Source organism: Bombyx mandarina, chromosome 11 (assembly GCF_030267445.1).
Source record: "Bombyx mandarina strain Sakado chromosome 11, ASM3026744v2".
Classification (NCBI taxonomy): domain Eukaryota; kingdom Metazoa; phylum Arthropoda; class Insecta; order Lepidoptera; family Bombycidae; genus Bombyx; species Bombyx mandarina.
In genome coordinates this window covers 2,261,994-2,285,497 of record NC_143218.1, presented here as the reverse complement: position 1 = coordinate 2,285,497, position 23,504 = coordinate 2,261,994, and the positions used below count along the sequence as shown (strand labels likewise).

At 38.4% G+C, this 23,504-nt stretch overlaps 1 protein-coding gene across 3 annotated transcripts; it reads right to left on the bottom strand.

Annotated features, from left to right (window-relative positions):
- Window positions 1–5,433: 5,433 nt before the first annotated feature.
- On the bottom strand, window positions 5,434–23,092 carry LOC114246648 (zinc finger Y-chromosomal protein). 3 transcript variants are annotated; one of them, XM_028179291.2, is made up of 13 exons: window positions 21,603–23,092; window positions 19,890–20,030; window positions 18,362–18,578; window positions 17,850–17,982; window positions 17,185–17,307; window positions 16,222–16,339; window positions 15,307–15,525; window positions 13,690–13,817; window positions 12,781–12,891; window positions 11,825–12,028; window positions 10,335–10,446; window positions 9,137–9,244; window positions 5,434–7,925 (listed from the first exon to the last, which is right to left on the bottom strand). In XM_028179291.2, exons 1-13 carry the CDS (start codon window positions 21,741–21,743, stop codon window positions 7,752–7,754), a joined length of 1,929 nt encoding a protein of 642 aa, XP_028035092.2. In that variant the 5' UTR covers window positions 21,744–23,092; the 3' UTR covers window positions 5,434–7,751. The 3 variants fall into 3 exon arrangements, with proteins under 3 accessions (XP_028035092.2, XP_089587459.1, XP_089587460.1); XM_089731333.1 differs by lacking the exon at window positions 21,603–23,092 and adding an exon at window positions 21,429–21,560; XM_089731334.1 differs by lacking the exon at window positions 21,603–23,092 and adding an exon at window positions 21,463–21,546.
- Between the last annotated feature and the right edge of the window lie 412 nt (window positions 23,093–23,504).

Here is a 23,504-nt window from a genome sequence, read left to right as displayed (position 1 = left end):
AAATGTATTTGGTCTAACTTAACGCCAATGCACATTATTTCATTTATTTATTTTTTAATTTTTTTAATTAAACTGTATACCAATTAATTGCTCCTTCAGGATTTATATTTGTTTTTTTTTTTCACGATTAAAACCGCGTAGAAAGTTTAGGCATTATAGTTGACGCATGCGCAGTACACATATTTTGCATACATTTATTCAACTAATAAAAATAGTAAATTAAACAAAAAACGAGTAATTTCGAAAGAGAACAAACGTGTTTTATATAAGAACAATCGAAAATGAATATTTACGAGTCATTAAGGATGAAAAAATATTAAAAATTGCATTAGAGGGGCTAACTTGTAGGTATATTTTTAAATATTTTTTTAAAATAAATAACTGCAGAACAAACAATTATTAACAGTGAACAATCATGAACAAATGATGAACAAACGAATTAATAGAAAATAAGTATAAAATAGGAAAAAAAAATTTTTTTGAGGGGCTAACTTCATTCACCTTTTTAACGTTTCGATCGAGTATTTCTTTAGTAGTTCTATTTTTCCAACTAGAGAAGCAAAAGTATCATGCCATAAAGCCTAATCTTTTTTTATGAAAAATGATAATATGGAGTGAAATGGATTTGATTAATTTGAAGCATTAATTAATTGGCATGGAATGAAATGAAATGAGATCAGATATATGGGATAAAATATAATCTCTGCAAAATGCTGATTATATACTGAGATTTTTTTCAGTGGACCTTTTCGAAGACTTCGAGAAGCTACGTCCAGCGGTTTTGTTTAATTTTTTTAAATTTTCGCACTTTCACAGATACTAAACAGTTAATAAACCCACGTTACTTTGTTATTGCATAGATGGGTGGACGAGCTCCCGGCCCACCTAATCTTAAGTGGTTACCGGAGCCCATAGACATCTACAACGCAAATGCCGCCTCCCACCTTGAGATATTAGTTCTAAGGTCTCAGTATAGTTACAACGGTTGTCCCACCCTTCAAACCGAAACGCATTACTGCTTCACGGCAAAAATAGGCAGGGTGGTGATATCTACCCGTGCGGACTCACAAGACGTCCTACCACCAGTAATTACGCAAATTAATTTTGCGGGTTTGATTTTTATTACATGATGCTATTCCTTTACAGTGAAAGTCAATCGTAAACATTTAATAAGTACGTATTTCATTAGAAAAATTGATTGAAATTAGAACACCGGTGCATTGCAAGATACGAATACACCGGACGCCTTAACCTTTAGGCCAGGACGGTCTCAAAATTACACTTATACACGAAGAAATATTAAATACGCATTAACTAAGAAACATTAAATAGACAAAATAAAACAATTCACACAATTTAGCTCCTCGCGGTCCCTCCAAAATGTCTTTTCATCTTTTTTTCCTAGTTGTTCAATTGTAAATGAATAAATCAAAATCAAATCGAGTTTACGTTCTATACGGTGAAAAATGAAGAATTGTGAGTGTGAGTTGAGATATGCTACTCGCTTCGCAGGGCGTTTATTCACCGAGAGCAGCAATAATATTATTTCTCGTATATTGGTAGCACGTGATGTTTTGGCATTAGACCGTCTAAATGAAATACAACGCATTTTAACAGCATTTTAATGGGAACAAACTACTTTCAAAATTATTCGGGTAATGTCACGTGTTCAATACTATTTTGTACCTTTAGAATTAAAGTGGCTCAACCCAAAATTCTTAGTTTCTGGTAAACTTCAATATTGTAATACAATAATTGTATTTTTTTAGTTTTTCGGTTTAAACACTTTAAGGCATGCCATTTTATTTGAAAAAGACAGAAAGAGTACTTTGTCCTTTTCTAGACTAAAAGAGACTGTTTAATTTTATAAGCTGATAGAATAATATAGAAAAGAATAATAGGATACCCTCTAATCGTCACATTGGAAAAAGGTATGGCTTTATCATTTTATCATTTAAATTATTTTTTATTGCACTTATAAAACTAATTTAATTTACAATATGTAACTACATATATCTATAACTAATCCGTACTTGTCAAATTCCTCATAAATTGTCAATACTCTTAATAAAATTCCTATTAATAATATACAAGTGCAAATGTTGAGCTGCTTGCCAGAAATGATATAATAGTGCTTTGTTTTTTTGTTGTTTCCGTGTAGGCTGCCTGTAATAATCTAAATCTGTGTGAAAGGCAATAAATGATTTTATTATTATCTACTAATGGTAGTCCAGTGGTCGAAATTTGACCATAATTTATTTAAATTTTAAGTTTGAACATTATTATAGTTCTATTGTCACCTTTCTATTATCATCATTTCTATAATAATAATTGCTCCATGTCGCCAAGGCTACATTATAGAAAAATAATATTAAAGACAAAAAATATTAATCTATTCTCAATTTGACCACAGATTGATAAATCAATAAACAAAAAAAGTATAAATGCATGTGTGTGTGTGTGTCAAATACATGGTAATGTGTGTAAGGTTTTTTTATTCATTTAGTTTATTTTTTTATTGTTTATGCACAATTTAAAAAAAAATATTAGCAATCTGCACTACTTCTCTATATTCTCTATAAGTGTGGGAAATTTCATACTTCTCCGTCCGCGCAATTTTCGTAAAAAGGAGAACAACATTTTTGCTTCACGTATTACCTACTTAAAATGTAGGTTCTTAATAATAATACATAAGTGTTTTGAAATATAAAACTAATCTTAAATTTTTTAGTTATACCACTTCCATTCTAAGGGTGCAATTTCGTAAACAAACTTTGCCGTAATGGCGTAACCTTTAAAATACACGAAAACTGCCCAGCATAAACATATTTTTTTAGTAACTTTAATAGAAGTATTAGAATTAGAAGTTTATTATAGAATTTATTTAATTGTAATTACATATTTAGACATACTTAACATAATTAATCTTGGAATAGGTAATTATTTCAGCTTTTTTTAATTAAAGAAATTATGTTTTACATAGGTTTAATCATTTACCCGTTGAACGTTTATAAAATGATTGTATTTACGGTAATAGTGTTGATGATCTTCAGTAGGTGGCCCAAATATACTAAAATTATTACGAGCATCCATCCTTATTTATAAATGTGTAAAGAAGCAAAATTATTATTACATTGTTCAAATTTCTATATAATTTATAAATATAAATCTGTACGTATGTACCTGTAAATATGTATATTGCGCGCGCGTGTGTGTGTGTTAGTGTGCGCGTGTGTATATATTTCTATAATAGATAGGTACACAGTGTGCAATTCATTTCGAAATTATTCTTGCCCATCTAATGATTGTCTGGAAGAGATCACTCTTAGCGATAAGACCAAGAAAGAATGTTTCACAATATTTATTCATTTTGTGTACAATAAAGAATACTCTTTCACTGGTGGTAGGACCTCTTGGGAGTCCACACGGGTAGGTACCACCACCCCGCCTATTTCCGCCGTGAAGCAGTAATGCGTTTCGGTTCGAAGGGTGGGGTAGCCGTTGTAACTATACTGAGACCTTAGAACTTATATCTCGAGGTGGCGCATTTACGTTGTAGATGTCTATGGGCTCCAGTAACCACTTAACATCAGGTGGGCTGTGAGCTCGTCCATCCATCTAAGCAATAAAAAAAAAACAACTCTATCTCACTCTCTCTCTCTCATCAAACAACTCTTTAAAAAAAAGCAATGATTTAATAAGAATTAAATGAAAAAGCAAAGAATTAATATGTATTTACAACTAGCTAGAAGTTTATAAAATTTTCTAACCGAAAAAATATATGTGTATAAACCATTAGAATAGATAAAACCTTAAAAAACAACGTTATTATTAAAAACGAAAGAAAAAATCTTGATATTGTATTGGTTTCACGGCAAAATTTTTAGTGACTACTTAACTTGCTTGAAAGTGAAGAAATACTCTCAAAATCCATTAATTTGCAACTCGCACTCGCACATACAATAATCGAGAGGCTCACTTCGGTAAAGCTATTCGATACATGAGACAGCAACATAAACAAACCTTCTCTCTCCCACAAAATGAGATTCATAAGCTTACCACTAGGTGGCACTGATACAACCTCACACAAATTAAACATATCATTAACATCGACTGAGTAAATAAAAAAACTCGCACTAAGCACAGGTACATTACCCATTACTCGAATAATTATAAATATCGTTAGAAAGCTTGGCATTTCAATTAAACGCCTTAAAAAAACCCTTGCGTGCTACCAACATAAAAGAAAAAAAATATCGCTTCTCAAGATGAATAAACGTCCTGCAAATCCAGTAACTCGCACTCAGAGCTCCGCACGTTTCACCGTGAAGAGCGTACACTCGATGCGAGTCAATCGATTCCATTTTTGAAACTCGCACTAAGCCTACAGAATTATCACATAGGTTTTTTTTCGTTGTTACTCTGGAGGTTAGAGGTAAGAAGTATTATTATCTATGGATAAGAAGCACCATCTTGTATAGGGAACAAGTTGAAAAAGTGTCCACATCTAAACGGCGAGTTATTGTTGGAAGACTCACCGAAATAGCGCTAGTGTAGGAAGGGGAAATTATATGAATATAACCGTTATAAGCAAAGTGAAGTGTGCTGGGTTAAAGTGAAGCGTGGTAGTTTATGGCGTGATTTTTAAAAATCTTTCCACTTGCTACAGTGGCGCCACCTTAATTGACCCCCTTTCAGTGGACACTTTTTAATACACTGAGATGATCCTTCTTGCTTTTCCCATAGAATCTTAAAGTGTTATCTGGGCAATGTAGAATACAGCAGGTTTGAAACACGTGTGTTCCATTATCCCGAAAAAATGTTTTTTTTTTATTCTTGTATGCCTGAACGAGCTCACGGCCCGACTGATGCTAAACGGTGATAGGAGCCCATAGACATCAACAACGTAAATGCCGCCTCCCATCTCGATACACGAGTTCTTAATCTTAGATCAATGGTACAACGGCTGCCACACCCTTCAATTAGAAAGGCATTACTGGTTCACGGCAGAAACAGATAGGGTGATGGTAGCTACCTGTGCGGGCTAAAAAGACGACCTACCGCCATTATTACATTGAGATATAAAAAAAATGCGGGTAGGTCTAATAATTACACTCTTCAAATTACTAGATATAGAGTATCATTGGCGCGGGTAGTCTGTCAAATTATGTGCCCTCTTTTTCAGGAACTTTTACTGGTGGCCCGGAGGCCTTTTCAGTTTTACAAGGACAGAGGGGGCAAACACGGATTTAGCCAGGAGGGGTGGGATTTGCCACGTCCACCCCAGCGCCTCAATTCTGTGCCCAAAACACTCATTGGTTCCTGTTTGAGACGTGCTAAATATATTCACAATACAATTGAGACATCGATAAAAAAAATTCATGGGGAACTTACCTGCTGACAATATTGTTCACGTGCAAACAAACACACAAAAATATTAAAAATAATCTATTTATTGATTATAATATAATACAATACAATATGACAACAGTAAATAGGTTTCTTATTTATTAAGATGCACTTTTTTTTGTGTTAAATATCAAAGTATAGAGGGCGCGCAATGAAACACAATATGACGCGCCGAGTTGAATGACCTCGGACGACGCGAGGCCGTTTTCGCTTCCATTGAATTGTTTATATAACACAATTACAATTATCTATTTGTAAGCGTATTCTTTCTAATGGAATAATATATTTTTTTTAAACTTCAGAGTAAAAGGAATTATGAGCGATGTTCACTAGATAAGTAGACAGGTTCATGTGATAATAAGGCCTGATCACCTGAGATATGAGCTTTAAGCTCCAATTGTATATTATAATGATGTCAAACGGAAACGCCTATTTCCTGACTGTTTAGTGGCAGGAAGTAGCAGAACGCTGGTACCTACCCGCGCAGGCTCCCAGTAAAATATTCAGTTTTTATGTTTCATACGAGCAAAACTCAAGGTCAAGAGGTCAAGAGTGGTGCATGGCATTATCGTTTTTAGAGAGTTAACTAGTGCGAGAGAGACGGCATGCTCGTGTTTGGCGGCGACTTCACTCCGTTACGGCCTGGCCACGGGGATCGGCGGTGCGAACAGCGAAGCGGTGGGCGAGGCGACCATTCGCGCAGCACCGTTTGCAGGCCACGGGTACTCACGTTCGCCGCCGCGACTAGTAAGGAAGTCCGACAGCGAAATGTCTATATCGAAATTATCTCGATATTGCTTACAAATTAATAGTTTTTTGGTTCAGGACCTATTATTTGGAAAAGATTGTGAAGTACATGATTTGAATAAGAATTGGAATATACCTATAGATGGAGAATTATTATTCCACAAGAAGTACGAGAAATACTTTGGGTGGCTAGACTTCCAAATAGCTGGTCTAGCTAGTATTTCAACTATTTTTTTTTTATTGCTTAGATGGGTGGACGAGCTCACAGCCCACCTTGTGTTAAGTGGTTACTGGAGCTCATAGACATCCACAACGTAAATGCGCCACCCACCTTGAGATATAAGTTCTAAGGTCTCAAGTATAGTTATAATGGCTGCCTCACCCTTCAAACCGAAACGCATTACTACTTCACGGCAGAAACAGGCAGGGTGGTGGTACCCACCCGCGCGGACTCACAAGAGGTCATACCCCCAGTAATTACGCAAATTATAATTTTGAGGGTTTCATTTTTATTACACGATGTTATTCCTTCACCGTGGAAATCAATCGTGAATATTAAAATTTGTTGAGTACGTATTTCATTACAAAAATTGGTACCCGCCTGATATTCGACTACCGGTGCATCGCTCAACACCGGACGTCTTATCCGTTCGGCCACGACGAGTTTAAAAATATAAAAAAAAAAATTAATAAAAAATATAAAATATAAAAATTTCGGCGTTCATTTTTCGCGGCGAAAACAACTAAACTCATTTAATCACTGCACTATTCGCCGCGACTACCGCTCGACTCCGTGGCTTGCGCCGTCCTTATTCATGCATTTGTTTTGCTCGCCCGCCGCACCGCGCGATTCGCTCGGTACATTCCGCCGGTCGCTTCGCCGGTCGCCGGTGCGCGTGGCTTGTTAGGTACATTTCTATGCGCTTGTTTTAGTCGCTAGACGCTTCGCCGTTCGCACCGCGCGAATATTCGTATCGGCGAATGTCCCGTGGCCAGGCTGTTACGCTTTCAAGGCGACTCGAGCCGAAATCGGACAGAAGTGCAACTTCTTAGCGAGCGACGATAGCAACAGGTTAAAGTCGTGTAGCGCTACGATTTGTATCGAAAAAGGGACGGAAGATCTTTCGTGTTCTCTCTCTCTCTCTCTCTCTCTCTCATCAAAGAATTCAATTCGCACACGTTGTCAATTATGGATCTCACTTACGACATTTACAAGGTGGTATTTTTTTTATTGCCCTTGTAGGTAGACGAGCATACGGCCCACCTGATGGTGAGTGGTTACCGTCGCCCATAGACTTCAACAAAGTCAGGGGCAGAGCTAAGCCGCTGCCTACCGAATTCCTTCACAATAATCACTATAGCCCCCAGAGTTCCTATATGGGTCTCCAATCACCAATATATATGGTACCCGACACACCCCTAACCAGGGGCTCGCAGTCTCAGATTCGTTACCGCCATATGCGCCCTCAGGAGCCCTTCACTGAAGACTTCTTCATTGATAAGGCACGTCATACGCTCGTGCAACACCACTCCTGCCTGATGGGGCCGACGCTTCCTCGCGAAGACCCCAAGCGCGGTGCAGTCCCGGGACATCACTAAGCCGTCGCCTCAATGAATTCAACGACTTTCTTGTTGGGCACGACTTTGTGGACCCTCTTCTTGTGCGTGTACAGAGAGGCCTTCTGCTTGAAGGTTTGTTGGCAGATGTCGCAGGTCAGCGGCCTCTCCCGGGAGTGGATCACCTCGTGCTGAGTCAGAGCTTTCTTGTCCTGAAATTTGAGGTCGAAATTACACTCCGCCCCCTCCCAACCCCCCTCCACCCCCGGCGGGAAAATTTTTACAGAATGAAATATACAATGGAGACTTGGACGTACCATCCGACTATGAGCTCCCCTCCACGGTGTCTCCCGAGCGCTATGACATATCCTTCTTCAAACGATCCTTGTGAAGAGTACTTAACGGTAGACAGCGGCTCGGATCTGCCCCTGGCATTGCTGACGTCCATGGGTGACGGTAGCCGCTCACCATTAGGTGGGCCGTATGCTAGTCTGCCTACCAGGGCAATAAAAAAATCTAGGGCTGAATACACTTCAGGCCGGGTGGGAAGTCGGTGGTGGTTAGAGGTTACTGTCGCCCATGAACATCAGCAATGCCTGGCCTTTTTTTTTTTCGGGCCTGCAATGCAATGCAAAGCAATGCCTGGCCTGCCCTCTCTCTCCTCGTTTGAAGGACAGGTCATAGCGGCGGTCGGGAACAGCGTGGACGGTGCTTGGTAGAGAAACACCTCGGGGCAAACAGATCACACACATCTCCGATGGTATATTGGTATATACTAGTGGTCCCTTGGTAGTCGAAATTCGACTTCAATTAATTGAAATTTGAATGTTATTAATTTGAACATTATTATACTTCTATAATCACAGATTTCGCCAAAACTACACTATAGCCTCAATTTGACCACAGACTATAAGCAAAAAGAAAAGTTTGACAATAAACAAAGAGTTTATATATATGTGTGTGTGTCAAACATATGGTAGTGTGTGTAATGTTTTATTTATTTATTTTATGTATGTAATAATGCATATTTTTTTAAAAATATTAACATTCTGCACTTCTCCTCTATATTCTCTATAAGTGTGGAAAATTTCATTCTCCTCCGTCCGCGCAATTTTCGCAAAAAGGGTACAACATTTTTGCAACATTTTATATATATATATATATATATATATTAATACGTGAAGCAAAAATGTTGTACCCTTTTATATTATATATATATATATGTGGGAATATTTAGGTGTAACCATTGGCCACACCGACCTGACAGATGACAGATGGTGAATGAAGTATAAGTGACAGATTGATTAAGACGAAATAAGAAAAGACGTATATTTTTGTGAACTGATGATTAAATAAAATTTAACAAATTCGCTAATTTCATTGTGCACCGCGATCCCACATATATATATATATATATACGTACAGTGAATCGTTTCCTGCACATCCCGCAGGCGTGGTTCCTTGGCTTCTCCTTCTTCTCGCCGTGCACCCTCATCACGTGCTTCACAACATTCGCCCTGGAGGCTATGGGCTGGAATGGAAAACAAAAGATCATGGGCGCTTATGTTAATTTTAAATTCGCTTCTTTCTGTTCTTTGTTTTTGTTTTTTTTTTATTAAATATACTTTCTATTTTTTAGTGGGATTTTCTATAAAAGCGTGTTTTTTATAATAGTTTTTTTAAGCTATTATTTATTTTTCATTTTTTAGTTGAATTTCAATTTTTTCAATATATTTTTTTATTTGTAATTATTTAATTGTCATCGGTCCTTAATAAGTATACAAAATTTCGAGTTAATCCCACGTTTTGAAGGGCGTCAAAATCATGTTCAAAGATTCCGTTACAAACATACATACATACGTCAGAAACTAATAAAAGCGTATTAATTTTTGAAGTCGTCGTGGCCTAAAGGATAAGACGTCCGGTGCATTCGTGTTGAAGCGATGCACCGGTGTTCGAATCCCGCAGGCGGGTACCAATTTTTCTAATGAAATACGTACTCAACAAATGTTCACGATTGACTTCCACGGTGAAGGAATAACATCGTGTAATAAAAACCAAACCCGCAAAATTATAATTTGCGTAATCACTGGTGGTAGGACCTCTTGTGAGTCCGCACGGGTAGGTACCACCACCCCGCCTATTTCCGCCGCGAAGCAGTAATGCGTTTCGGTTCGAAGGGTGGGGTAGCCGTTGTAACTATACTGAGACCTTAGAACTTATATCTCGAGGTGGGTGGCGCATTTACGTTGTAGATGTCTATGGGCTCCAGTAACCACTTAACACCAGGTGGGCTGTGAGCTCGTCCATCCATCTAAGCAATAAAAAAAATAAAAAAAAAAAATTATAAGACTATTTTCCTTATTTCCACTTTTATATTGTTCTTTTCCCAAATCTTCTGTATTATAATAATTAAAAATACTTTCTAAAATCTTTTTTTACGGTTTGCTCATTCAATCGTTTTCGCCATCTTCCTTTTCTCTGTTATTCTCTTATCCATTGCTCTCGATACATTGAGCAAGAAAATACGTAATTTCCTAAATTTTTTTTCATATCATATCACCTCCAGTCATATACAGATGTATATATATTTTCAGGTACAAAATCCTAACCTGACTCACCTTTTCGCACACGGGACACTTGTGCGCCGTCTTCCCCAGGTGCTGGTAGTTGAAGTGGTCCTGCATCGCTTCCTTCGTCGGGTAGCCCTTGTTGCACATCGGGCAAGGGTACCTGAGGAACGGGAACCACTTTCTGAAGGTCACGTGTCGGATTCAAGGGTCGGCGTGAAGGCAATTAGTTAATCGACGGACTCTTACAGCCGTTCTCACATTTAATGTATTCCCGATCTTCCGGCGGTGTTGCCAGCGCGCCGTGACCACGGGTAGTTCGGATAAATTGAGAAAAATTTTGGCAAGCTTTTGTTTTTATTGACGTCGGGTTTTTTAATAAATCTCGTTACAAGACTCTTTGGGGGACCAGACGGGAGGAGCAGATAGATATATAAATATAAAAAAAAAAAAGTGTGTGTGTCCGCTCCGACGCACGACTGGAGTTTACTGGATATAAAAAATTAAACGAAACAATACGAGAAATAGTTCTATATTACGACAACACGATACACTACAGATTATTAACAAATTAACGAGACACAAAACAAACGACTAACAAATATATGAAAATACAATAATGAGAGAAACGCGCGATCAGTACGAGGCTTTGTGGCGGACTGCCGGCGCATGTACTAGCATGTCACACGAAATGCGCATAACGCATTTCGTGTGACATGCTAGTACGATTTTGGTCCCCATAATTTTCATACCCCGGGCCTATATATGTAAATCGATTCTAAAGGAGTAAACTCCAATAATTACATCCTAATTTTTTTTATCCATATTTTACTACCTTTTATACACTTTCATAAAAAGCTGTTGTTTTGACAATAAGCTTCAAGTATACTTATTCACAGAGATATGTTATTATGTTTGTACTTATACATGGCGAAGTTTTTATTTTTTGTACGAGATCATCTATTCTTAAAATTTTAGTGTAATATTTTTTTTCTTTTATTACTTAATATAGAGGGTGATGAAAATAACATCATTGAATATAATACATATGTATGTATAAGAATCATTACTTACACATAGGGCGGTGAAAAACTTACTTCACACATACAGAGGTACTACAGTTCTAAAAATATTGTGAATGGACTCGTTATTTAATCTCCTTTCGGCTTTACAAGTAGTTGTAACAAAGTTTGTAAGTTTTGTAACACCCTATATAGATAATAAGCACCCAGACATAGAGACACCTCTTGTGAGGTCGCGCGGGTAGGTACCACCACCCTGCCTATTCCTGCTTCTGAAGCAGTAATGCGTTTCGGTTCGAAGGGTGGGGCAGCCGTTGTAACTATACTTGAGACCTTAGAACTTATATCTCAAGGTAGGTGGCGCATTTACGTCGTAGACGTCTATGGGATCCAATAACCACTTAACACCGGGTGGGCTGTGAGCTCGTCCATCCAAATAAGCAATAAAAAAAAAATTTTTTTTTAGCTCTATGTGGGAATTGAACCCGAGAACCTCGGCTCGGTTGTCGGGACACTTACTTGAGGACTTGCTCGGTGGCGTGCGCCCTGGCGTACTTGAGGTGCGCCTGGTAGGTCGCGAGGTGGGAGAACACCTTGTTGCACTCCTCGCACTCGTACCGACTCTTGCTCTTGTGCCTCTGGACGTGGTACTTCAGTTGCGTGGACCTCACCATCTTGTGGCAAATCGGGCACTCGTCCCGCGGTAACGGACCGTCATGCAACCTTGAGAGATAATGTGGGTAGTTAAAAAAAAAAAGGCACTTTTATACATATGAGTCGTCTATTATCAAAGGCGGCAATCTGACTTTTGGACAATGATTGGTAAATCAGAAAAACGAATTATTGACTTTGTATTCCATTGGCAGTCACAAAACTCTTCGGAACGACATCTTAGATAAATAACAGGTTAACTATTAACCTTTATTTAATGCAGGTTTTGAACCGTATTCTTTGAAGGAGACGATTATATTCAAATAAATCTGTATTGACATATCAATAAAAATTTTTTGTCCAAATGTACAGATTGCCGCCTTTGATAATAGACGACTCATATACTAGTGGTCCCGCAGTAGCCGAAATTAGCCGACTATAATTAATTGAAATTATAAGTTTGAACATTAATTCTGTGTGTGACAGATTTCGCCAAGAAAGATAAACAATATTAACTTAATCTCAATTTGAGTACAGACTTTAAGAAATAACAAAAGTTTGACAAAGAGTACGTGTGTGTATGTCAAAGACATGGTAGTGTGTGTAATGTTTTCATTATTGATTTAATGTATTATTTATGCATAATTTAAAAAAAAATATTAGCATTCTGCACTCCTCTATATTCTCTATAAGTGTGGGAAATTTTTATACTCCTCCGTCCGCGCAATTTTCGTAAAAAGGGGCTACAAAGTTTTTGCTTCACGTATTAATATATAGATAGATATATGAAGATGTATCTTATGTTAGATGTTGGCTGTAATTACTTGAGATGGGTGACCAATGTGGATTTGTTCACGAAGGTCTTCTTGCAGTGGTCACACTGGAGGCCCTCCCGGTGGTACCTCGCGACGTGGGTCTTGCGAGCCCGGGTGCTCCTGCGGGGTCAAAGCATTTACGGTCACGTCGAGTCGTCGTGGCCTAAAGGATAAGGCGTCCGGTGCATTCGTATGTAGCGATGCACCGGTGTTCGAATCCCGCAGGCGGGTACCAATTCTTCTAATGAAATACGTACTTAACAGATGTTCACGATTGACTTCCACGGTGAAGGAATAACATCGTGTAATAAAAATCAAACCCGCAAAATTATAATTTGCGTAATTACTGGTGGTAGGAAGGACCCCTTGTGAGTCCGCGCGGGTAGGTACCACCACCCTGCCTATTTCTGCCGTGAAGCAGTAATGCGTTTCGGTTTGAAGGGCGGGGCAGCCGTTGTAACTATACTGAGACCTTAGAACTTATATCTTAAAATGCATGGCACATTAACGTTGTAGATGTCTATGGTCTCCAGTAACCACTTGGCACCAGGTGGGCTAAAAATATATATCACGTCAAAATATTTCTAAAATCACTTATTAGTTCGGTTTTACTGATTAAATATTATATTTTGTTTTGTTTTTATATTTAAATTACTTTTACTACCTACTTGCTCGGCGGCGTAATAATTTAACATCATGCATTATTTTTAATAGTACCGCTCCGTGTGTAATAACTGTAACTGTGTAACTGTATACTTGAGACCTCAGAACTTATATCTCAAGGTGGATGGCGCATTTACGTTGTAGATGTTTACGGGCTCCGGTAACCACTTAACACCAGGTGGGCTGTGAGCTCGTCCTCCCATCTATACAATAAAAAAAAAAACTCTTTCGCAATAAATAATACGAATTACTCACTTAAAGAACATGTCGCATTCCAGGCACTTGTATCCCTCTATGGTGGTCTTGGACAGCAGCCTCCTCAGATCTCCGGGTTTGGCGGGGGGCGCTGCCTTCTTCGTCGCTTCCTGCTTTTTCTTCCTACCCTACAATAGAATAAATTAGGTTACTGCACGCAAACATCAGCCTACATGTGAGTCCTTAAGGAATCGGTACTAGAACTTCTAAAAAAAAATATAGCGTAGACTAAATTATTGTGCTAGCTTCAATTCAAAAACTTGTTTCAGAGTGAAGGAAAGAGAAAGAAAATATGGGCGCGTATTACTCTCTCTTTCTCTAACCCCTACAATAATATCTAAAACGTAACTCTCTCTCTCTCTCTCTCTCTATTTATCTACAATCTATACTAATATAAAATTTTTATACATATAAATAAAATTGGAGTGTCTGTTTGTATTATTGAAATAACCGCTTTTTACTACTTGCATATGAATATGTATACGGTACATACACCAAAATAACATTTTTTACAATTTTTGTCTGTCTGTCTGTTTGTTCCGGCTAATCTCTGGAACGGCTGGACCGATTTTGATGAGACTTTCACTAATAGGTAGCTGATGATATAAGGAGTAACTTAGGCTGCTTTTTTTAGACTAGCTTCGCCCCACGGCGTCACCCGCAGTTATTGTCGTACCGCGCGCAACATGGCGGGACTCGCCTATCAATAATAAAATTTAATGTTTCCAAAGCGAAGCGAGGGCGGGTCGCTATTACTAATATATAAATCTACAGTGGTTTTTACGGATGTTCCGTTATAACTACTGAACCGTGCATCCGATTCACTTGAAACTTGGTATCCATGTAGAAAATACATGTACTTAATGGATAGGCTGATATTTATATGAGTGTTGGACTCTCTAACAATAATGACAATAAATAATAATGTTAATTTGAAATGCGAAGCGAAACGGGCGAGTACGTCTAGTATCTTATATCTCCGTCTCAACTTCCGTTCGTCTCGCCCGATCACACTTTTCGTAACGCTCTCGTTACGCATCACCATCTTACTCCCCAAGTCAAGCGTGCGTAAAGAAGTCTAACTACAAAAACGGTTCCACTAAAAAAAGTTTAAAGGTGATGTCCACTGCGCGGTCAGTACGCAGCGTACCATATATTGGGGTAGAATAGGGACAAATCTGGGTTGTTATAATGCTTTTGTGAGATTTAAATTTACGCAAATTATAATTTTGCGGTTTAATTTTTATTACACGTTACATTATCCCTTCACATCATTGAAGTCAATCGTGGACATTTGTTAAGTACGTATTTCATTAGAAAAATTGGTACCCGCCTTGCGTTACTGCTACTGGTGGTAGGACCTCTTGTAGGACTTAGAACTTATATCTCAAGGTATGTGGCGCATTCACGTTGTAGATGTCTATGGGCTCCAGTAACAGCTCGTCCAGACATCTAAGCAATAAAAAAAATAAAAAGTACATATAATTTGTATCATGTATATACAAATGCATCGGACGTCTTATCCTTTAGGCCACGACGTCTTTGTGCGTAGAGAAGTTTAACTTCGTAAACCGTTCCACTAAAGTTCGAGCGCGATGTCCATTGCTCGGTGCGTACCTTGCTGCCGAAGGGCCCCAGGTCGCCGATCCTGATGACGTTGCTGGGCACCCTGGTCTCGGCGTGGCCGGCCACGTGGATCATCATGATGCCGCGGCTCTGCTCCACGTGGCCGCACAGGTTGCACACGTGCTTCATGTAGTGCGAGTCCACGTGCGAGGTCAGCTTCGACTCCTCCACGTACACGTAGCATATCCGGCACGCCAGGGTGCCCGGCTTCTGCGGGTACAGTGAGGACCTATAGGCACCACTGCGCTGATGTTCCTACTGGTTTCGAGAGCGGGGCAACCCTTGTGCTATAGAATTGACATTTAGAGCTCATAGATGGGTCTTTTACTTCGCTGATGTCTATGGGCCCGCGGCAACCAATGAACACCAGGTGGAGCGTGAGCGAGTTCACTCGGTTATTAGGCGAGAAAAATAATAATTAAAATTCACTTTTTTAAGACCATGTTCGGCTGAATACGAGGGAGAGGTCCATCGTGCAATTCAGCCCACAGATTCTTTCAAGGGATCCTCTCAGCGGGTTGCGATTCCGATCCGTTGGTAGATTTTTTTTATTGCCCTTGTAGGCAGACGAGCATACGGCCCTTCTGATAGTAAGTGGTTACCGTCGCCCATGGACTTCATCAATGCCAGAAGAGCCAAGCCGCTACCTACCGTTAAGTACTCTCCACAAGCCTATTTTCAGCAAAGCACTGCTCTTTCTAGGGCCACTATCAGCTGTCTCCCAGACTAAGGCACCCTCACGGTGCTCTCCTAAACATTCAGAGAATCCCTAGAGGTTATTAGCAGTATATAGATAGAGATATATTTATGCGAACTGAGGGATTTAAACAGCCTCATCTTAGCTTGGACTAGGTCACGGGTGCCCATGGACATCACGAATGCGCCGTTGCGGTATTCATCACTCACGGCGCGGTGGCAGGACACGAAGTGATCCTTGATGAGCTGCTGGCAGTAGAAGCCCAGGACGCACAGCTCGCACTTGTACACGGAGCTGGCGTAGCTGACCTTGTCCTTGAGTTCCTCTCTGGAAATAAATGAATGAATGAATGAATAGTATCATTGAAACATACCTGAAATTAACAAAACCAATCAAATAAAAAAGATACATTTATTAAAAATAATTATCAGTTGAATACATTTACTTCGAACCATTATTATTATTATAATTATAATAATATTAATATTATAAAGATGAGATCGTTTCAATAGAGGGGGGGGCAGACACAGTCCCCGCAGCCACCGGGGGACAGTGTCCGGCTATTGACCGAATTGGCGATTTCACTACCGTAACTTCTCGATCGAGCGGCAGAATCGAATCCGAGGGGGATTCCCCTCCACTTTTCCCCCAATCCGAGCACGTTTCTTCCCTATTCCAACGGAACTTCGATCATGTGTCTGAGCATCTTTTTTTTATTTTTATTGCCTAGGTTTGTGGACGAGCTCACGGCACACCTGGTGTGAATTGGATACCGGAGCCCATAGACATCTACAACGTAAATGCCGCCATCCATCTTGAGATATAAGTTCCAAGGTTTCAGTATAACGGCTGCCCAACCCTTCCAACCGAAACGCATTACTGCTTCACGTCAGAAATAGGCAGGGCGGTGGTACCTACCCGTTCGGACTCACAAGAGGTCCTACCATCAGTAATTACGCAAATTATAATTTTGCGGGTTTGATTTTTATTGCACGGTGTTATTCCTTCACCGTGGAATTCAATCGTGAACATTTGTTGAGTACGTATTTCATTAGAAAAATTGGTACCCGCCTGCGGGATTCGAACACTAGTGCATCACTCGATACGAATGCACCGGACGTCTTATCCTTTAGGCCACGACGATATATATCCGAGACGAGTTAAGTAAGTACCTGTAAGCCAGCATCTGACTCTCGGACATGTATTCGATTTTATAACCCGCATGCGTTATATCCACTCTCTCGATTTTCGGCCTTTGGACCACGATGGTGTCTTCTTGTGTTGTCGTTAGGGGACTGAAAAATATAAGATATTATTCGATTTTAAAGGCACCGGAAGACGCATGGGGGGGCAAATATTATTATTAGTGCTGTCCTTCTTTATATTCTCTACAAGTGTGGGAAATGTCACACTCCTCCGTCCGCGCAATTTTCGTAAAAAGGGTACAAAGTTTTTGCTTCACGTATTAATATCGAGATTATTACTTCATTAAGTAATTCCAGAACAGTCCCTTTTAATATTCCCGCATTATAACATGCTTTATGAAGAAGGATTGAAAAGTTAATTCAGTACAACACCTTTTGATTATATCGCACACAACCCTGGAACGAACTTGTGGTTATGTATGTCTTATTGCTTGGTTGTGGCTTTTCCATCCATCTCTCTCTATTTATGGCGGTATGTGTACATTCAGTAAGAATACACTTCTAATTAAGGAGAGGAGGAATATTGTGTTCTTTTTTTTTTATTACTTGAATTATGTGATTATCTATCAATAAATAAATTTGGTTAATTAGGACTAAGGAGACTAACTTAACAGATTGAATAACAAACAAACCTCATTGTCAAATGCGGTATCCCATCAGTTTTTATATTATTTTCATACTCATCAACTGTTGTCAACTCGTCAGTTCCCACAACGATATGCGACATCACATCCGACACTGGTCCCCCCAACACGAATTCAGGAACTGGAAAAACAAACAGACGCATCAGTTGACCAAGTATTTGATATATGAATAAAATATGGTATCATCAGATTTTTTTTTCCTAACTAACCTGGTAACCTATCGTGTTATACCAGTGTAACCAAGCGAGTAGGTAATCTCACAGGGCTCTAACATGAGGTCGTTGCTAAGACTATCCTTAGCAAGAGCAGTGCTTCGCAGAAACTATCATCAGTACTGAGGGTTTGGGGTACTGTAAGTTTTGTACTATTAATGCATAAATTTTTTATGTTATCCGATAAAATTAAAACAGCCACCTCAAGTGTCGAGTTAAAAGTAACAACATTCTAATGTCTATCGGCTCCAAATTTCACTGGAAATTCCATATGGAATACACACTCACCTTCCAGAATATGGTCTTCGATTTGAAGATTGATATTGTCTCTGACAGCGGTAACCATGTCATAATGCTCACTCTTAACGTCCTCGGAGTTCGTGATGGAGATGTACTGGGTGTCGTCTCCGCCAAAGGTGAAGTCGAAGAATATTTTGTCGTAATCACACTTTGACGAGACATCCAGTGATGATAACGGCTGCGGGAGATAGGTGTGATCCAGGGTCTGTGGAATTTCATTATTGCATCATCATTATTATAAACATTAGAAGATTAATAACACTAAGCTGTCGGTGTCAGGTGTGAGTCTTTTCATACCATATAGTTGTTTATTTTATTACTTATATTGGTGGAAGAGCTAAAGGCCCATCTGTTGCTAAGTGATTACCGGAACCTATATACATCAAATCAACAACGTAGATACCGTCACGCACTTTGAGACATGAATACGAAGTCTCCGTTTTCAGTAAAATGGCTTCCATACTGTTCAAGCCTTAATAAATTGCTACTCCACAGTAGAAATAGGCAGGGTGGTGGTACGTACCCGTAATTACCAACAGTTTTGCACAATGCATTAATTAGTTTTTGGGGGTTTGATTTATATTACACAATGTTTATTTCTTCAGTGTGGTAGTAATTCGGCAACTTTTATTAAGTATGTATTTGACTAAATGGAGGTCGTATTCAGATTAATGATGATGCATGGGATCCACTTCACTGAAATAACTGGAATGCACTCATATTAGGTAAACAGTGAGCTATTCTACCCACCTAGATAAATAAAATTGGGTGTTTTGAGAGAGAGAGAGAGAGAGAACATTCTTTATTGTACACCAAAAAACAAACAAACAGTGCGATACATTAAACACAAAAAAGTACAATTGGCGGTCTTATCGCTAAGAGCGATCTCTTCCAGACAACCATCAGGTGGACAAGAATCATTTGGAAACGAACTATGCGCGGTGTACCATTCCAGTGAAATACATATACATATACACATACATACACACATACATATCTCACATACAATTAATACACAAAGTATTATAATGTAATAATAATTATTAAAAATAAAAAAAATATAATAATAATTAATAATTAGATAGATCGTTTAATATAGCAAACTAGCGACCCGCCCTCGCTTCGCTTCGGAAACATTAAAACACGCATGATCCCAAAAAAAATAAATAAAAAATAAATAAAAAAAAGTAGCCTATGTTCATCAGGGACAATGTCGGCTTCTAATGGAAAAAGAATTTTTCAAATCGGTCCAGTAGTTTCGGAGCCTATTCGAAACAAACAAACAAACAAATCTTTCCTCTTTATAATATTAGTATAGATATAGAAGTATAGATATAGGTTTGAGAGAAATGTTTCATGGATTTTGCACACTAATCTAAAGCATTTAGGCAGCGGCTTGGCTCTGCCCCTGGCATTATTGAAGTCCATGGGCGAGGGTAACCACTCACCATCAGGTGGGCCGTATGCTCGTCTGCCTACAAGGGCAATAAATAAAAAAATATATATATATACTCACTTCCTGTGACTGGTTCAGTCCTTTGACCTTCAAGTGCTCCTGTGCATTGTGCACCTGCCATTTGAATTTCAGGAACTTCCTCATAATTGCTAAGCACTCCCAGCAGACGAGCTGCTCAGTATCTTGAACCGAATCTCCCATCTAGACACAATATAAAAAAAAAAACCATAAATAACCAATGTAGGTAGCCTTAAAGTTGATCTAATACTTTCTTCAGGTTTTTGCAAAGAAACATGGACAAAATCAGAACCACCATTAGGGTCTGACCTCTTTTTTTTTATTGTCATTATTTCCAACAGTCAACAGCAGTCAACAGCAACACAAAAACCGTTAAGTATTTGAAACACCAAAAATAATATAGCGATGATATTATTACAAAAAGAAACCGCAATATTAGTTTGATTGATTTCAACATTATTGAATAAATTTTACTCATGAAGTATCGTGAAAATGTAAAACAATCTAAAAATAATTTATGAGCATCTCACATCTTCCTGTGTTCAAGAAAGTACTGACATAAAGTATAATAATATCACAGAAGAAACAAATACAGACAAACCACAATATTTTAATTTTAATAATTTAATTTGTGGTAGGACCTCTTGTGAGTCCGCGCGGGTAGGTACCACCACCCCGCCTATTTCTGCCGTGAAGCAGTAATGCGTATCGGTTTGAAGGGTGGGGCAGCCGTTGTAACTATACTTGAGACCTTAGAACTTATATCTCAAGGTGGGTGACGCATTTACGTTGTAGATGTCTATGGGCTCCAGTAACCACTTAACACCAGGTGGGCTGTGAGCTCGTCCACCCATCTAAGCAATTTTTTTTTGTTTTTTCTTTTCCTACCTAAGCTGATAGCTTTGAGAGGCTATGGCAGCATAACCGTGCGAGTAGGTGAGCTCACGAGGCTCAAACCTAACGAACGACAGGGACTATAGATATGCCAGGGACTATAGAGTCACTGTCTACAATAAGCCAAATATATTACATAAAATAATAAATTCAACTGGTCATCAAATAAACCATATGGTCTGCAGATCAGTTAATAGCCACTAGAGCAGCTGGACAATCTGATTAAATTTGAACTAATAATTCAACTTTGTAGTAAAGTTCATAGATGTGTGATAATAGACTAACTCGTTATAGTATATGATAGAGGAGTATGAAGGGTGAAAACATGTTGCGCTGATTACAGGTAACTGGGAGAGGGGCAGGAGAATGATGATAATGATGATGAGACTGACCGGCTATGAAACTAAAATGTCGCTTTTAAAATCCTCAAGCTACAATTGCTCAATGCTCATATAAAATCTGACTTAATAATACCCTTAAATGTCAGCTGGACAGCTCTTAACGGCCATCCTCAATCTTTCGAGAAATAAACGGACTGTATTGGTCCAGTATGTATGGTATTATCCTGTATATTTACTTTATTTATTATGGAAACCAACAGCCCAAAAACAAACATATAATATTTTAGAAAAAGAGCTAAAGCAAAGACGAAACAAATACAAACTAAAATTAAAGAATATTTAATACCATTAAATTTTATTAAGTAAAAAATTTAAATTACGGTCGTTTCGGTCTACATTTCCCCTCGGATATAGGTATAATTGATAAAAGACTGAACATCTTACATACTAATTACAACATAGAGGGAACAGGATAATCTTAGCCAGTTTTTTTTTTTTTTTTGAAAAAAACATTACTTACAGCTTCACCCGCGAAATCGAACATCAACAAACGAAAAATTTGATACACTTCTTGGGTGTTATTCAAAGCGAATAGTTTACGGTCACCACACAAGCATGTACTGCAGATGATTTTAAAGTTATTGTCGACGTCTTGCTCCATTTTAATTGAAAATAACTTTTATTAAAACTGGGGTTTTTTGAATTTATTATTTCGATATCAAAACAAAAAGCTATACTCCCATTTGAAATTGCCAAATTTTCTTGAATAGATTTCAACTTAATTATGACACTACAAAATGGCTGCTTTACCCAGTGTTGCTAGATCCTGTCATTATGAAATAATGTCAAAACTTTAATTTGAAGTCGTCGTGGCCTAAAGGATAAGACGTCCGGTGCATTCGTGTTGAGCGATGCACTGGTGTTCGAATCTCGCAGGCGGGTACCAATTTTTTTAATTAAATATGTACTTATCAAATGTTCACGATTGACTTCCACGGTGAAGGAATAACATCGTGTAATAAAAATCAAACCCGCAAAAATTATAATTTGCGTAATCACTGGTGGTAGGACCTCTTGTGAGTCCGCGTGGGTAGGTACCACCGCCCTGCTTGTTTCTGCCGTGAGGCAGTAATGTGTTTCGGTTTGAAGGGTGGGGTAGCCGTTGTAACTAAAATTGAGACCTTAGAACTTAAATCTCAAGGTGGGTAGCGCATTTACGTTGTAAATGGCTATGGGCTCCAGTAACCACATAACACCAGGTGGGCTGTGAGCTCGTCTACCCATCTAAGCATTAGCAATTTCATTAATTAAACTGTAGCATTTTCGTAGCATATCACGATATCAGAAATAAGTTTTTTCATCGTTTTTATCTTTAAAAATTGAGAATTTCTAATTAAAGTGAAAAACAGTTTGCAATTTTTTATAAATACATATGAGTCGTCTATTATCAAAGGTGGCAATCTGTGCATTTGGACAAAAAAATGTTGTTGATATGTCAATACAGATTGATTTGAATATAATCGTCTCCTTCAAAGAATACGGTTCAAAACCTGCATTAAATTAAGGTTAATAGTTAACCTGTTATTTATCTAAGATGTCGTTCCGAAGAGTTTTGTGACTGCCAATGGAATACAAAGTCAATAATTCGTTTTTCTGATTTACCAATAATTGTCCAAAAGTCAGATTGCCGGCTTTGATAATAGTCGACTCATATATCAATATCAACAAATTATAAACTGCATACGTTTACAGTAGGCTTAGTGCGAGTTTCAAAAATCGAATCGAATGACTCGCATCGAGTGTACGCTCTTCACGGTGAAACGTGCGGAGCTCTGAGTGCGAGTTACTCGATTTGCAGGACGTTTATTCATCTTTAGAAGCAATAATTTTTTCTTTTATGTTGGTAGCATGCAAGTTTTTTTTTAAGGCGTTTAATTGAAATGCCAAGCTTTCTAACGATATTTATAATTAGTCGGGTAATGGGTAATGTACCTGTGCTTAGTGCGAGTTTTTTTAATTACTCAGTCGATGTTAATGTTATGTTTAATTTGTGTGAGTTTGTATCAGTGCCACCTAGTGGTAAGCTTATGAATCTCATTTTGTGGGAGAGAGAAGGTTTGTTTATGTTGCTGTCTCATGTATCGAATAGCTTTACCGAAGTGAGCCTCTCGAATCTCGATTATTGTATGTGCGAGTGCGAGTTACAAATTAATGGATTTTGAGAGTATTTCTTCACTTTCAAGCAAGTTAAGTAGTCACTAAAAATTTTGCCGTGAAACCAATACAATATCAAGATTTTTTCTTTCGTTTTTAATAATAATGTTGTTTTTTAAGGTTTTATCTATTCTAATGGTTTATACACATATATTTTTTCGGTTAGAAAATTTTATAGACGTCTAGCTAGTTGTAAATACATATTAAT